Consider the following 18,317-nt stretch of genomic DNA (forward strand, 5'->3'; position numbering starts at 1 on the left):
TCTTGTACAAAGTATCCTTTCCTGGCTTTTTCAGTGGAAAAATAGGAGTATTACAAGGGCTTTTAGCTAGTATTATTATTCCTTGATGTATTAGGGACTGAATTACAGGTTTGATTCCCTGCTCTGCTTCTGGCTTTAGTGGATATTGTGGAACTCTGGGGAGAGGTTTTGATGGATTTAATTTTATTTTTACTGGATTTGCTGATTTCAGTATACCTACTTCATTTGCATGCTTAGCCCACAAGTTGGCAGGTACCTGCTGTAGTAACTCTTTATTTGCCTACATGCTTCCAGCAGGCTCTTCTTCAGTTTATGCTAAAACTGCCAATTCTTCCCCCCTCTGATTCTGTTGTAACATTTAGATACATCCCTTCTGGAGTACAGTAAATAGTACAACCCAGCTTACATAACAAATCTCTTCCTAGTAGGTTTACTGGTGCAGTAGTACTCAAAAGAAAAGAATGCTTTTCTTCACTCAGACCTAAAGAAATGGGGATGGGTTCTGAAACAGGATAAGTAACAGTAGCATTTGTTACACCACAACTGTCTTTACTTTGTTTTTATACTATTAACTGTATTTAACTGTCTGAAGTAACTTTTAATACAGACCTAGTGTTGCCAGTTTTACCAAGAATAGAATTGGCTTTGCATTTATTTTTACTTTAACATAGGGACATAGGGTCTTTTAGTGGCAGCAAAGGGATTAAGATTTATTTTTGTTTTGTTACCCTGCCATAGTCAGTACGGTGATTTGCAGCACTTAGTATGGACTTTGTCTTTTTCCTGCCAGTCTATAAGCATTTGTTTCATTTGAATTTTGTACAGGGTTTGCAAACCCTGCATGAAGGCAACTGCAATAGCTGGTTTAGCTTGTTCATGTGGATCTGGCATTTCTAAATGTTTAGCAAACACTGCTTTAAGATGACTCAATCTGCAGGGGCTTTCTCTTTATTTTGCCTACATGCCTGACACACTTGTGTAATTTACCAGTGCTATCCTTTTATTTATTAGTGCATTTCCTGTGGGAATAAAATTTATTTTAGCCTTTTTAAGTAACTGTGTTTTTATTTCATTGGAGTAACTTTCTGAAGCATCTGGTTTAAATCTGTCAAAGTAGGGTTGTAATAGTTTTTTTTTTTTTCAATTCCTCCTTAAACCTTTATGGATGTTTTTTTTTTTAAGAAAACATTTAGACATATTATGCAAATCAACATTAACCCCCCCCCCCATTTTTTTAAAGGTGCCAAAAAAATCTTCTGCAGAGGCAATAGCCTCTTGTCCTACCCTATTATGCTAGTGCTTGTGATGAGCCATAGGAGTGTCAAACACTAGTGCTCCTGTTGGAAAGGTGGAAGCTTGTTGAGAATGGCAGGAAGAAAAAGAAAGGAAAATCTTTTTGATTGCAAATGCCTGTTTTAAAGATAAGAAGTGAACAGGGGAACTAAGTTGAGATGTAACAGTACCAAGCTGACCTTGTGTTCAAAAATGCAGAGGTCTGAGAAACAGCAGATTTTTGTACAGGTGCCACCCGTACCGGTACATATGGAGGTGGGGTTAAGTAGCTACTACAGGATTATTATCCTCTTTAAAAGTTTCTGCTTTTTTTCCCCAAACCTGCCAAAACAGGATAAAGGGATCCCTTTTTACTGGTCTGTACTGCTTTCTTAACATCTTTTACTTGCTGCAACAGCTGTTTATTAGCATTCTGTAACCCCCTTAATGCTGACTCTTTTTCCCTTTCAAGAGCTTCGGTATGCCAAGAATAAAATACTGACATTTGTTACTCACTTACTTTGCTTTGTTTTTTCTTCTAAAATGCCTTTCATTGTCAGCAATTTAGTCTTATCATAAGTTCCATTTAATGGAAATACCCCACCAGCACACTTGTTAGTAAGCTGAAACCAGTCATAGAGATATTTGCAACTTTCCTTCCCATACTTAAAATACATAAAATATGCAGGTGTTCCCTTTTCAGGGATTTGATCTTGCTTGCTTATCTTTGCTCCCATTTTCTTATTTTATAAATCAGTAATAATAAAAATGTTAGGCGTACCTTACAACTCCTGGATTCTGGCAATTCCGAAGACAGAAAATAACTGTAGTAATCCACACACCATACAGGGAGGGAAGGGTAGGAAGTCTGTCACCGTGCAGCAACAGAGGCGAGGTTTTGATCAGCCTTTTCCCACAGCACCTCCTTGCTTTCGTCCATGTGCGAGCTCAAAAGTTACAGCTCCAGCATTGCGTTTGGGATAATGGGGCGGATAGGTACTGTGTCCAGAACTGACCACTCTTTCGGACCCTCTGAGGGTACTATCACACCAAGTCCCAGCATGCTTTTGTGCTCATGAATTTATTTTAACAATGCATACCTCTATGTCCTATCATGTGGTAGGCTCATGAATTTGTTTTAACAGTATATAGTCTACGTCCCAAACATGCTATGGGCTCATGAACTTGTTGTATAGTCTAAGTCCCAATCATGCAGTGGGCTCATGAACTTGTTTTAACTTTACAGTTTATGTCCCAGTCATGCGGTGGGCTCATGATCTTGTTTTAACTTTACAGTCTACATCCCAATCATGTGGTGGGCTCATAGCCTTGTTTTAACTTTATTTTTAGCTTTTAACTTTTTCTTTTCTTTCTCTCATACATTGACAGAATAAAAACATCTCTCATACTTCTTACCTTTCAATCCTGAGGGTACCGCCCTTGATGTAAGGCACCTCCTTGTATTAATTTGTCTTTTACTGTATGTGCACATACTTTTACTATACTCATTTATTGTGGGGTCCTCCCACTATTACTTGTATATCTTACAACCCATTCAGTCAAACAAAAACACAGTCATGCACTTATACTACAAACACAGTTATGCACTTACATTTGCTAAAATTGTCTAAAAAAAAAAAGGAAAAAAAAAACCACAAACCAACCCTTCCCCTTACAAAACAATTTCCCTGCCAAGGCTAGTATGTTTGCACACCATGAATAGCTGCACATCTGAGTCTCTGACTATTCCATACAAAGCAGTGTGGAATTCACAGAAAATCTGTGATGGGCCCTATTCCAGAACTGCCCTGGAGCAATACCAAAATTCAGATCCGAGTCATGGCACCAAATTGTTATAGTCATAAATAAATAACATTAAGAATTTACCTTATAAGCCTTTAATCAGGAGCAACACTTCAGGATGTGCAAACAGAAATTTTATTTTTACAGCGCTGGGAGACGGTCTTCATAGCATATGTCAAAATAGTCTCTCTGAACAGAGACAAACCACATTTTTTATACATTTTTCTTATCAAACCTAGTCATGCACTTTCATTATGTTACAATGACTGTGTCCTATAGAAAACTTTGCAAATATCCTCATCCCTCATGATCTTCACCTCAGACTTTATGTGAACACCTTCCTATACATGATTCACCTGCTTCCAAGGAGTCTTGTTTCTGACCTTGGATGTTTCAAACCTACCCTAGCAACAATGCACTCCTATAGCCTGAAGGTGTCAGGCTAACAAATTCCTTTTTTTTAATAACTACATGCTTCACTTCATGCAACACTTAGTATTCTCATTACATACTAAAAGAATGCAGTTTAAAAGACAGTAACACTGTGGCTTATGAAGCTGTATTTTTCTCAGCCCTGCATACAAATTATATTTGCTTTTTAACAATCATATTATAGCATCATTAATAAACTGAAGTTAATATACATTTTAATAAGCTGGTCTTGCCCCATAACAAGACTAAATGGCTAGGCGTACATTAAGCATTTGTAGGAGAGGTTCACTGAGGGAAATGTTTGGTACTATGTATTGGGTATCCAGGTAAATTTCATTACCCATGGAAGAGATGTTTAGTTTTTGATAGCAGAGTGAGGACGTACTCAATAATGATCATCGGGGTGTGTGGGTCCCAGGGAGTTATAGAATTGTAGTGACTACTTCTGAGCTGGTCAACACTACGTGTATCTGCATTTACTGCTGGGCATTATTTTTTCATTTTCTAATCATATTAAAAAATGATTTGTAGTTATCCTTTGTTTCTCATGCTAGTTGTACTCGATGTTTAGCTGCAACCTTCTTGATGGTAGTGTTTAGTTTCTTGCTAATTTTTTGACAGTGCCTAATGTGGGCAACCTTAGATTTGCTAAAGGTCTTCAGAAGTTTTTCTTTTGTTAAAGAGCTTGTTAATACTGGTGGACCATGCATGTGGTTTATTTTTTTTAATTTTTCCATTATGCTTGGTTCAAGTGGGGACTACTACATCTATATGCGTATGCAGGTGAAATAGACCTCAGCTGCTTAAGTGGCAACTGAATGCATGATGGCTGATGAAATTGCAGTTCATCACGGGATTTAAGTAGGCTTGCATGTTTATTGTCCTTAAACACAGAAACAGACTTATTTACATATTTTAAAACAGGTTGCTAATTTGTAGTCTGAATTAACCAGCAAAGAAGATGCCATACTTGGAGGCTGTGCTGGTAAGGTATATGTTTTGACCCTAGTGGGCTGGTTTAACTACTTGGAATTGTCATGTATCAGGTTTGGGAGTCTTTGCTTGTATGCATTTCTTGATATGTAAATAAGTACACCTGTTAAATTGATGGATAATCTCCAACATAAAGGTATTTTTCATTAAGGGTAACCCAGTGAGTACTTTTAGGAATGTATTGTAGTGGTCTGGGAACATGGATGACATCCTACGGCAAGCTGTAAATTGACAGTACTTTAGAGTTCAGTATGTTTAGTGCATCAGTCTCAAGGAAACTGCATTGTGGTGATGATCCCTGACAAATACTAGAACACAACTGCAGTTACCTTCTCATTTGAATGCATAATAAATGGGGAGGGGGGAATTGATCTTTTTACAGTGAAACTAACTATCCAAGTCTCAGGCACAGTACAGACATTTTATTTAATTTTATTTATTTTTTATTTTACATTTGTTGACCGGGAGAGTCCACCTGGATTACAGGTCCATTTTCAGTGGAGGCCCGGGGAGAAAAGCTCCAAGAGAACAATTTTTTACAAAACATAGTTTTAAGGACAGACTTTTGACATACAGTTTCCATAGAAGAGACTTTGGCATACATATTAACTAACAAATAGGATGCATTCATTCTCTACAATATAATATTACATTTTAGAAGATATTCCTAAGTTTAGGATTCCTGTGATAGATTTACTATCAGAGTAAAAGCAGAGAGATGTAGAATAAGGCTCCGAGAGAGCAGATGATGCTCGCTATAGTTGAGAAGGATAACAAATTGATTTACTATACATGGAGATGATGATGTTGCAGGAAAGTCTCAGTTAGGCAGTTTATTATTAATACTTGTAGCACAGAGAACAAGCAACCCTGATTTGGTCAGAATTAGAATTTACTTTAACTGTCTGCTATGTGGGGATGCCTAGTTGACGGATGTGGCCTAAAATAGCACTACTGGGGATAGGAAGGACTTTGATCAGTAAGTGGAAGCCATGGAGTGAGAAGTATAGGCCATCCCTTGCTGAGCAAGTTGGGCTGTCTTTCGTCTCATTCAAAGCTGATACATACCTGATCACCCTAGAATGACACCAACTAATTAGACAATTGTTAAAGCCACTTATCTTATGTTTGTATTTAGGCATCATTTAGGATGAAGGTAGGCTTCTGTCCTGCACCAGAATCTATATCCAGCATGTTTCTCTCTTCATGTCCCTGAAAGTTGAGTGCCACAAGTCATTTACACTGACAATGACTACTAAAATAAAATAACATACCAAGCCTGCAAGGCTAGAAAGCAAAGTATAATTTATTAAAACAAAAGTACAGGTAAGCGCTTTCATGATTTTATAATCAGTTCATCAGACAAGTGATGAAGCGATTAGCAAAACGTGAAAGCACTTACCTGTACTTTAGATTGCTTAGAATATTACATTTCATCAGTTGTAGTATGATATATTCCGATGCTCATATTGCACATGTATGGAGTGGTGACACACTCCTGAATATTGCACACTCAGGAAGTAATAGCATAAGAAATCAGGCTAAGTGCACCAGTTATTGAAGCAGTTTGCCAGAGTGATTACTATAGCTAATACTTCATAGCAAGTGGCATATTGATCTCATTATTCGCTGTCATGCCTGGCCTTCAAGTTCAGCAGTGTTATGGATAGAAGGAAGAAGCTCCTGCTCAATCTAGATGTTTTCTAGTGTAAGCAGCAATACCACCTGCCCAAGGAAAGGAGGAAGTACATACCATGGGCGGGGTGTGTGGGATCGTTGATTATCTTCCTAGCCCTTCCCACACTCCAAGTCTCATGCAGATCATCCATGGATGGGAGCGAGGAACCAGTGACTTTTTCTTCTGTCCTCACTACCTTCAGGAGAACCTTGTGGTCAGATGCTTTTCAGTTATCATACCAAATTAAGATATTATTTGAGAGGATGTTCTCAATGGTCCCCCTGGAGAAGACGGTGAGGACGGACTGAGACAGGTTTGCCTTCCTCAGTTTCCATAGGAAATGCAGACATTGTTATGCCTTCTTCACTATGTGTCTAATATGAGTCGACCAGGATAGGTCATCTGAGATGTGCACCCCCAGGAACTTGCTGTTTTTGACTCTTAGAGTCTTATGGTCCATTTCTTTCCATAGGAGTAAGAGTCATTCATGCTGTGAGCTGTGCTGTCATTTACATGGGAGGATTGCAGCTTTACTTGTGACTTGCATTCCCTATGTGTGCCTAGTGATGCCTTTGAAGTTAGATTTGCATCAGGTGTTGTGCGAGACTGTCACTTGATATTTCAAGTGATCTAAGTCCATTGACACCTCACCTCCCTTGAGGTACATGCCTTGATTGTTAATCGAATTACCACCAAGGAACTCAACAGAGCATGCATTCCTGGGAATGCTCCCCTCCTGCCCTGAGAAAAATGAATGGGCTTACCCCCCCCATTCTTCTCTTCATCCCAGTTCAACTCTTGTGGCTCACGCAGTTGAATTTGACTCTATCCTTGGTCACTTTGCTTTTTAACTTTAACTTGGATGTTACAGACTGTAATGACTCATGTGTACTAGGTGTAAAATACTGGTACGAAATGAAATCCATGCCATATAGGCAGGGCCGGCCTTAGCTGAAATGGCTCCCTAGGCGAAGTAGTGCTCCGGCGCCCCTTAAGCCCCACCCACAACATACTCATGAAGTACCCCTATTTGAGCCACACCTACAGGTAGGTCACTCCCCAAGAAAGCCACTCCAGTCATTTCCTTAAATCATTTAAATGCATAAGAAGAAAAAGATACCTTGTAATGTAGTTAAACTACAACTACATTTGTGTATGCGTTTCCTACTGTAAACACCAGAGCTGGATCGTGGTCAAATAGGGCCCTAGGTAGGGTAATAGACCACCCCTCCCCCCAGAGCAGCCCCTTCTGCTGCAATCCCCTACCCCCCAGAAGCAGCGTCCTCCCCAGCCACTCCAGTGTTACATTACTTGGCTATTTCTCCTCAGTTACCATAAACACTGTTCAAACCTGTCAGTGTGTATACTGTTAATTACTTCTACAATGATTACAACTATTGAAATAAAATAGCATAAACACAGACAGCCATTTGCTAAACAAACAATACAGTCTCACAATGAAAACAGATTTAGCATGAGCAGTAAAACTTCTCTGCCCTTGAAACTCGCATTCATTGAAACAGCATTAAAACCCACATTCAAATAAAATGCATCTGGCCAGTGGAGAATTAAGTTACCTTTAGGGTCTTTTCAAACTACAGGCTCCTTGAACACATTCTTATGGCCATGCATATATGCATGTGTTCTTTAATTCACCTTCCTGATTGCATTAAACTGTATTCCTTGTATAATAAAGCACCACCTGTTAGTGTGTGTTTTAAAGTTGTAGTTTTGAACATTTTTCCAGTAAGCAATGGAACGAAATGTATGACCCAGTAATGACAAAACTGCCCATTTCAGAACATTTTAATCATAAAAGGCCACTCAAACTTCTGTCATTACAATCCACGAGTATCAGTCAATAAGCACAATCTCTGCAGAAGTAAAATTCATCCAAATAATTCTACATTAGAAATTTGTAACTAATAAAAGGCTGTTACTGCCTAACAACTTTACATTTCAGTGTCTCATCTTCAAATTCAGTGCTTACTGCCCTTAATGAATTAATTGCCTATTACATTAAAGAAAAATATACATTGGTAATATTGCAATAGGGAGTGACTGAGAGCCTGACACACAAGTTCATAGTTACTAGGTATCTTATACAAAAGTGGGCACACTAAGAAATGCAGAACCCCTATCCCTCGTAAAATGCACCAAATAATTGGCAACTAGGTTATTACATACCATATCTCCATTACCTCTCAAACTCTTAGCAAAGGAAATCTGAACAAAGCCTAATATAATGGGGGGGAGGCAAAGGCCCCCAAACAGGGACAGATTATAAATATTGCTCTTAGAGGCTTAGAAAGTTGCTAGAGTAACGGCATTTGTCTTGGCATACATTTTCTGAAGGAAATGAAGGTTAAAATTCAAATGTATGACATTTAGTTATTTAAATCTTCAGTGATGTGCCAGAAAAGAAGAATAGGTTTTTCCTTTTTGAAACATACAGAGTATCTCCTACTGGTCTGACTACCACCACCACTGTAGTGATTACTACTGATATGGCAAATGCATCTACCCGGTTAACATAAATCAACAAATAATTAAATAGCACAATACTGATTAGCTATCTCAGAGTTTAACTACCCATTGCAAACCATTCACAAAAAAATACCTTTAACATTTTTTAAGGCAACTTATATTGCCACTCATTTACACACACGCACACACACGCACACACGCACACACGCACACACGCACACACACGCACACACACACACACACACACACACACACACACACACACACACACTATATAGGGTGACAGCATCTGCATTCAAACCATCAATAAAACATTCACTTTAAACATGCTCAACATGCAATGATTTTAGTTTTGTGTCAGAGCTGGAGACATGATAGTCAAAAATGCCCAGATGATGCATCAATTCACTAACTTCAAACAAAACATTTATGCTACATGACCATGACTATATAGTATCATCATGCTGTGAAGTCTATATAAATGTGAGAGTTTATCTTATTTTTTTATAAAACATTTAACTAGTTACCAAGTAAGAATAAAAATTATTTTTACAATTTTTTATTAAAATTCAAGATTTTGTTACCCTTTTTTCATTAAAGCAAAACATGCAGAAATATTATAGGAAATTATCTTAGAATTATCACCTTAAAATTGCATAGGTTTACATCAGACCACTTTGCAGATGTAATCCATTATATTCTCGTAGAAAAAGTAGACAAACGCTGTTACTAGTATGGAAGCATTCATTCTGAAAATGTTCATTAGTGAAAGTATTGATTGGCATTGTTCTCTCTCTTCCTACTGGCCATGAACCTTACATCTGCTTCAACTCTCCATTTCTACAAAACCGAAAGCCATCTCAAGCCAAACCATTTATGACTAAAGTAATAATTTTAAGCCAGATCAGCTTGCATGTTTCTGTAAATACACAATTTCTATAGTTTTAACAGCATGCAATGAACTTTGCTGAGGTCTTGCTTTGCTTCATAACATTAGGCCAGACCCCACTTTTTCTATGAATTGACTCTAACTAAGTATAACAGACTTGCTGTGCCCACCAATATACTTTTTTTATTATATATGTCTTTAAAACCCTTAAAATAGCTGTCATTTCCTTCTTTGTAGTTTGCAGATTTATTTTACACAGAGGTTCATTGCTTTAAAGATGAAAGTATTGAAAGCCTACTGTTCTTTGGCATCACTATTATGCTAGCAATAATTTATTCTGAAGTTCTATTACTTCCTGTCATATCTCCCATTTTGAAAACTAACATCTTTACTCCAGAGAGGCTTGATAAGTTGATTGTGATTGTTACTGTTTGCTGATGACTCCCCCCCCCCCCCCAAGATCCTTTTTCCATCTAAATTTCAGAAAACTAGGTCAGATGTCTTTCCTCTTTCCTGAGCACTATCCTTGGCTATTAATGGGAGTCTTTTGTGGGGAATTGAGAATGATTCTTCTCTAAGGTAAGGCTGCATTCAACATGTTCCATGTAAAATATTATCTCACAGGCTTCTATTCACAATAGCCCCCTTTTTCTTCCATCCTAAGATTACATTCTGTCACATTCATATCCCTTTTCTTCTCTTGAGAAGGTCTATATACAGTTCCTTTGCTGACTTTAAAACCATTCCCCATCTCCACTATAATCAAGGGTACATGTTAGACTTGCTTCCTCGTTTGTTTTGAGAGCTACAGAAGGTTACAGGATTCAAAAATACTGCAATAATATCATCAGTGCCCAGGGCTGTTTACATTTTAAGCAGCTCTGTTATTTATCAGAAATATGCCCCTACATACACATATACTATCACACACAGTAAAACACACACTATCTCTTTCATACAAACAGAACGAGTAATTTAAATTCCACACACACACATGCATATACACACACACACTCTGTTGCATACAGAAGCGAACAGTTTAAATTATAAACACAAACAGTTTAAATTACAAACATACACTTACTTTCTTTTTAAACCGAACAGCCACACACATACACAGGATCTTAACCCCTCTGTTAACTGAACTGCTAACTTAAGTTTTGTGCGCGACAGCAGGGTTTTTTTTTTTTTTTAACCTGTTGAAGCCTTCCAGCCAATCAGAAGCTATAAAAGTGTGAGAGCGGTCACCCTTCCTCCTCTCCCTATTGTTTTGGCGCCCTTCATTCAGACAGGGCGCCGAAAAGATAGCAAAATAACAAAAGTAAATGAATTTAAATAAATACATAAAAATGCGTCCTTTACGAGGCCAGCCTGTATGGTGCCCTAGACGGTCGCCTAGTTTGCCTATGCCTAAGGCCGGCCATGCATATAGGGCTTGGTTAACCAGTTTGGTTTTTAGCTGAAATGCATTTTGTGTGGCATCTGCAGTGTCTTCTTGTAACCTTGTTAACTTTTACTATGAGTTCTTGTTACCTTTTACTTCACTGAAATGTACTGGAGGTCAATTGATACACCTCCAGATTGCTCATAGGTATGCATACAGTATGAGAGAGAGTGACAGTGAGTGAGTACATGTATGCATCCTGCAAGATACAGGGATATTTTCCAGAAATGGTTTAATTGATTTGTGCATAGGTAAACACTCGTCTATCTGCCTTTGTGGACCATTTTAAGCCTAGGCAGTTTTCATTGATGAGAATTAAACATTGTTCCTTGTGTCTGTAAGGTTCACACCTTAATATACCTCTCAACTATCCAGACTTTTGGCTCATATTTTTTATCTGTTCCTCATAAATGTTGTGGTTTTCTGGCAAATCACTGTGATGATCTGAGGATTGAAGTCACTAAATAATGGTATACATTTGAGTTTCATGCTTCATATCCTTCAGAAAATATATGTTAAAACAAACCCTGCTACTCTTGCAACTTTCAAAGTTTATAAGAACAGTATTTAAAATATGTCCCTATTTTTGGGCCTTTATTCCCCCATTTTGTCAGGCTTTGTCCAGATTTCTTGCACTAAGAGATTGAGGGGTATGTACCTTAACCATTATACCAGCCCCCAACCCCATGCTTCCTGAATGCTAAGCTAGGGTCCATCTCTAAACAAATAAGTTGAAGACAGTGACATGAGTGAATACAGTGGAATACAAAGGTAAAAAAAAAAAAGTCATGCAGTCTTCGGCATAGACTTTGTCATTTCTCCTTTAAGCAAAGTGAAAACAAAGACTTGCACTTTCCTTTTAATGTCTGTGATCAGTGTAAACCATCTTGATAGATGTAAAACATCTACTTAAATAATTGTTTTCTTAGCATACCAACTGTAGAGTAACATGTCCATTGGGGATAGCTTGACCTACGTAGTGTACCAATTTATAAACTGCAGGTCCTTCTTAACCAAGAGCTGTCTTTTTTTGTAAGTATGTCTGTGTAGTTTTTTCTAGCATTTTTCAATTCCACTTCTGTTGGATCCTACTATTACTTGGGAAAGGCTGTTTTCATTATCATCTGTCAGTAACTTTTGTCAAGTAGTACTTTCTTGTACCTGTGCGGACTTCTACCTTGGAGCTTCCAGTTGTGTCTGGATAGTCTCTTTTGGTATCTGTCTGTTGAAGTATGCGAAGGACTATGCCATCCACTTCTTATGCCTGCAGCCTTCCTGATGTAGTGGGCATCAGACTGACAAAAGTCTGGTATCTTACTGCTGCATTAAATGGATCTGGGACTTTTTCACTACCTTGGTCCTACTGTCTTTCATTTCAAATTCTTCCCGGTAGTTTTATGCCTTGTTTGTACCCAAACTCTTATGTCAGTCATATTTCTACTTGGAGTTGTCTAACAAGACAAGAAAAAATAAGTGGCATAGCAAAAAAGAAACTTGAGAATTCTTTGCTGAGCGAAAAACAATTTTTCCTTTTTAGTTTTTAATTTGGAATACTTGTTGCTGAAGTACTGTACTGATGAAAAAAATCCAGAAACTAAATTAATATTGTAGGATGTGGAATACAAAGATATATTCTCAAGTTATACAGATAATGAGTACAGTAATTGCACTAACACAATGCATGCGGTATAAAACAGGTGATAATGACTCTAAAATCAGTTTCAGTAAAAGACCAGTGTGTTTTACTAATTTGTGTTGAATTTCCTTTCTAGCTATCCAAGCTCTGAGATCTGTTCTGACTGCTTTTTCTGTGGTGAACCGAAAGAATATGTTTGTTTACCAAGAGCATGCTACTAAGGCTGTCTTTTATATCAGGTGAGAATGAGATGGAGCATTAGAGTTGTATTCACAATGCTTTTGAGTTAAGTTGGCATTTATTGTAAAATAATTATACAGTCTCGTAATATGTGCTAAGGTATATTAGGAAAAAGTGCCCATCATTTTTAAGCTTTGTTTTACTTTCCATACTGGAGTGAAAAGTAGCCTTTGAATCCTTCAATATTAACAAAACTGTTGAAAGAAGAGTCTTCCAAAAATGCAGACTTAGTCATTTCTTGCAAGCACTTTCTGCTGGTACAAAGCTGTCTTATCTTTAGGTTTACCCTGTTGTTGTGGGTTTTCTTATTTGCATCACTCTAACAGTGTCATAAAACAGAAAAGCCTAGTCCCAACCTCATGTTCTTTTCTAACACTTGTCAGAAAAATCAAGCTTAGATTCAGTCTCCCTATGTAACGTCTGGGACCCTTGTTAGAATATCTACTCTAGTTTATCCTGTATTCTGCTTCATTTCATCGGCTCTTTTCAGAAACTGTCATGGTTAGGATATATGTACTTTATATTTTTGCATGCTGTGATGTCACTTGGTGCACTAGGTAAGTGTGCCTAGACTCTGAACCTGGTGTTTCTTTTCTACCACTTGTACATAACATAACATATCTCATTCCTGGTGTTTGTTGTAGAAAAGTTCCAAAATTGATGCCTAAAGCACTGTTACTTTCGTAGTGTTTGCGTGGTCTGCTAGTAATTGGTTGGGATCTATAGCATCACTGTCCCTACCGGTTGGGAGAAGAGCAGGATGTGAAGCACTGCTATAAGTGCCAGTAGTTCATTCCAGCAGCTAGTAAATGTAAGAAGAAGCTTCTGATCAGTCTCACAAGTTGGACAATGGCTGTTGCTGAAAGGGCACACCTGAGAAATCTGTTGAAAGGTTGCACTCACAGGCCTAGACTTTGCCAGAGCACCATCATCTGTGCCAGTGCCATAGAGGGATAAATCCCTGACTATGGCTTAGATGATCCTAGTTCAAATAGTAGTTCAAGTGCTTTACAGTCCAAGCAGGGAGGATGAGGGTGTCCATCCTGTAAGGAGGAGGGGAGATGCAAATACACATAGTCATTTGGTCTGAAAATCAGGGATGAAACAATGTAGTGCTGCCTGAGAATGAGAAGGGCTTCCTGCTGATGACAGCCACTTTCAGAAAGAGGGGTGGGTGAACACTGACACCCATTGTATGTCCTAATCTGGGGGACTTCCTAGTTGCATAGAGGGTGGGAAATTAGGAAAAATTCTTCCCAGGAGCAGTGTTTTTTAAACGCTTTTATTAAATAATTTTTAATGACATAGGCATGCATACATTAATAGAAAAAATAAACCACATTAACATTTGTCATGTTCGTGCATGATACATTACATATATGTTTTCTTTTTAACAATTATTCACTCGAGTTACATAAATTGCTCAATTCCTGACTTCCTTTAAACCTCAGTCCTCCTCTTCAACATTATTCTGCATGTATTTTGCCCACAAATTCCATTTCTTTATATATAATTTGCTGCTTCCCTATGTTAAAGATCTCACCTCTAGTTCTTTTATCTCCTTTGTGGTATTCAGTACTTCTGTTACAGTTGGTCTAGATTTTGATTTCCAATTTCTAGTAATTGCTTTTTTGGCAGCCAATAGCATTAATCCTGATAAGGTCTTAGTATATGTATGCAGTTGAAATCCTGTGTCACAGCTCAGAATTATTATTTCCTTAGCTACAGCCATTTGCCCCCTCCCCCCCCCAACATTTCTGACCAAGTAATCTGCAGAGAATTTTTAAACTCTGCCAACTTGTTAAACTATGAAGAGTAAAAAAAAAAAAAAAAAAGTGCATGTTCTTAGTTACCTTTGTCTTCCCTATCACACCATCGCTATTTGCTATTTACCTGGGGAAAATACTCTGAAGTCCGCTTGAAATATTAAAAAATACCTATACAAACAATTCCAAACAAAAATCCTAAACTTTCTGTTCTGTGTTGAATACTTGGGAGCCATATGAATATCTTCCTATTGTTCCTTTGTAAATTGCCATTCTAGTCTGTCTTTACAATCTTTTCTAACTTTTTCAGATTCAATCTTATTATTATCGTGCTATTTTATAGACACTTCTTATTATCCCCTTTTTAACAGCAGCTTCTGTTTTAGACTCAACTAAAAACTCTACTAGATCTGGTCTTTCCATTAAAACTCCTTTATCCCATTATCTTTGCCTGTACTATGATATCAGTTCCCAGCAGGGAAAGTAGTCTCTAACTTGAAGTCCAAACTTCTGCTTGTGCTCATCTTACTGTATACCTTTCCCTCTTGACTGGCTTGTTCCCAATACTTTATTTGCTTTGCTAATTTCCTCAAGTAAATTCCAGGCCTCTCTTGCCTATTTTCTATAACCCTACTTGCAGACATTCTAGTAAAATCTGCTTTCTCCATACTTGCACTAACTTCATTCTTAGAATATTCCCGCTCTTTTCTGGGTATAATAATCTGGTTTGGATGTTGTTGCTCTCCATAAAGACTTGCATCCAAAATTCCAGACTCTCTTTATCTCTCAGCCCCCCCCCCCATTCATCATCATCCTTTTACATTTTAATTTATAACCTTTTGCTTGAGTTGTTTATGAGCCTTAACCGCATAGTAACCCCGGTGGTGGTGATGCGGTAGTGTTGTCGCCTCACAGCAAGACGTTGTCCCGTTTGATTCTCAGCAAGAGCGTCTTCTGTGGAGACATGCGTGAATGGGCGTACCTTCGATGAAGGTTGTGCGTTAGGGCCGGCAACATAGCATGTAAAAATCAACTGCCAGTCATTAGCGGACCAGAGTTCCGCTGTGGCGACCCCTAACCGGGAAAAGCCGAAAGACACAACAACCGCATAGATCTAAAATACCCCTTCAAATCGGGTCACCCTTAACCACATTCTTCTGTGGGGTGAATCTGCTTATCTCACTAAATTCTTGCACTCTTCTACCAAATAAATTCTTTCAATTCTTTATTAATTATCAATCAGAGGAAAAGTTATGGATGATAAAAATTATGCATGATGTGTATACAAGATTAAAGGGACTAAAAATATTTTCACTGCTTCTGTCTTATCATTGTCTGTAATCATGAGCTTCCAGTTTTCAGGCTTTATTTTCTTTTGTTTAGTTTCTTCTCACATATCTTTAACTGCCATAACATGATTCTTTTTAAAGTGATTTGTCATACTTTTGTTTAGGCTTTGTTTTGCATGCATTAAAATAGCATTCTTATCATAGTGGTAACGGTTATGTGCGATGTTCTTCATTCACACTACCTCAGTGGCAAATGGGTTCTGTGTATGCATGAACCCACATGGGTAACTTTTCAGAACTCAGAATCCCCTCCTCTGATTTTCTGTGAGAGGGGATTGCTAAGCTCCTTCCGACAGGGAAGCCTGTACCCTTTCATAGAAAGTCAGTTATTTGATGTTTTACTGTCAGCTGTAGGACTTGTAAAGTTTAAATCTCCTCATCAGTCTGCATTGGTAGATTGCAGAAGCTCAAGTGAGATCTTGTGGAAACTTCCCTCCTATTTATTATATACTTTTGATTTATTTCTGTTGTATTTAAAATGTGTATACAAATATATATAATACATATATGTATGTGTGTATATATATATATATATATATGTATGTATGTATTTAGTTGTGTGTTATTTTTTTATTTTTATATTCTATTTACTGCTACTGCTAATTCCTCTGAAATTCTAACTTATTGTTTTGTTTATATGCTTAATACTGCTCTTATGCAGTTAAGAGACTGTTGGTTTTTTTTAGGTGTTTTATGACTTGTACTGGAAAACTGAAGTTCTGTGGTGTCAGTGTAGCACTAGAGGCTGCTTCCTGCTTGTAGACCAAGAAGTCTGTTGTTTCTGTTGTTTATCTGCTGCATTTTTGAAGTTGTGATACGACAGTTTTGCATTTTTTTCACTATTATGCTCCATTTTATGATCTTTACCACTGATTTAACACTGCTATGGCTGTTTTTATAGCTAAATCACAATTTTACTGCAAGTTACTTTGTTTGCATTTTCTGTGGATTTTTTTCCATTTCTGATAATCTCTAAGTAAATGCTTATTTATGCTGTTTTAAAAGGTTTTTATTTGATTTAAGGGCATATATTTTATTTTTGTCACTACTGAGATGTGAATTTTACTTGGTGGTGTGATTGGGTGTGCTGCTGTTTACTACACTGTAGAGATTATAGAACAAGACTTTGCCTATTTAAACTGTTTCTGCTATATTTTATGCAGTTTAGCCATCTTTGCTCTGTGGAGACATAGTTTAGATTTTTGTATTATTCCTGCCCTTACTCAGCCTTTAATAGTGTCTGTATCTTATTCTGGCTGGTGCTGTTTCACCTGACTTGATGGATCCTGTTGTGGCTTCCCCCCAATCAAATCCAGTTGCACCTAAAAAGAAAAAAAACATAGCTCAGCCTATGGTTTGTGAATGTGTTTATCTTAAGCTCGCCCACAAGCTACTTACCTTTTTCTCTTTTACCCTCTGGTATGAACCTGTAGCCCTCTGTGGCTGTTCTAGTACTTTTCTGGTACTGGAGAGACCAATCCTTTAGATACAGGAGAGGTCCTGGGAAAGAGACCCATTACTAAACGTAATACTCTGTCCACAGATATTTTGTCGTCTAGTACACTTCATAGTAAGAATAAACAGAAACTTCACCACATTACAGATAATTAGGTTATTACAAGGTATAGGGCTGATGTGGTTTCCTTAACTAAAAGAGTGTTTTACAGTCAGCTAATCTTTGAGACCATATTCCTGTTCAGCACGACTATAGGGCTGCCTTTTCTAGAGATCAGGCTAGTTCCATAGATTTTGATGGGGGACTGTAATGCAGACAGTACTGAACACTCTGAGTCCATCAGATCTGACCCTTCAGAAGGTGACAAGAAAGTGTTCATCTTGCCAGAGATGCTAGCTAGGTTCAGGGATGTAGTTGACTGGAAGCAATCTGAAAGTAGGGTCTTCTTGGCCCAGTGGACTATCCCTGTAAACAAATGCCTATCAATCAATAAAAAAAAAAAAATCAATAAATAAATCTGGACCTATGCCAGAGATTGGTGGCGATTATGGTCCTTTTTGAGAAAAAGATTCCAAATGTTTTGGTTGTTTCCTTGGTTACTGGCCTTAGAAGATGCCTATAAAACTGCATGTACCCCCCCCCCCCCGGCTAGTGAACCAGTTCCTAAAAAGGCTATGAGTAAATACAAGCTGTACTCTGATATCACATATCTCTTGTGAGCTGATCCATCTGTGGTTTCTTCAACTGCTAATTCTGACAAGAGAGCCTTGGCTTCTTCTAACCCTACACCTATGGATAAAATTGGCAAGTGGTTAGAATCTCAGGGAAAACAATTGGCTCTGTGTAGTGATATAGTCTTTAGAATTTTAAAT

At 37.8% G+C, this 18,317-nt stretch overlaps 1 protein-coding gene across 2 annotated transcripts in view; it reads left to right on the top strand.

Moving 5' to 3' along the window:
* The window catches only part of SZT2 (SZT2 subunit of KICSTOR complex), a 3,556,133-nt gene that overhangs the window by 1,907,341 nt on the left and 1,630,475 nt on the right, over nucleotides 1-18,317 (top strand). For both annotated transcript variants that reach the window (XM_044085412.1, XM_044085413.1), the window contains exon 44: nucleotides 12,771-12,873. In XM_044085412.1, coding sequence (XP_043941347.1) covers nucleotides 12,771-12,873 — 103 coding nt within the window. The remainder of the gene's footprint in view (nucleotides 1-12,770; nucleotides 12,874-18,317) is intronic.

Source organism: Protopterus annectens, chromosome 10.part0 (genome assembly GCF_019279795.1).
Source record: "Protopterus annectens isolate FY-2018-M chromosome 10.part0, PAN1.0, whole genome shotgun sequence".
Lineage (NCBI taxonomy): Eukaryota > Metazoa > Chordata > Ceratodontiformes > Protopteridae > Protopterus > Protopterus annectens.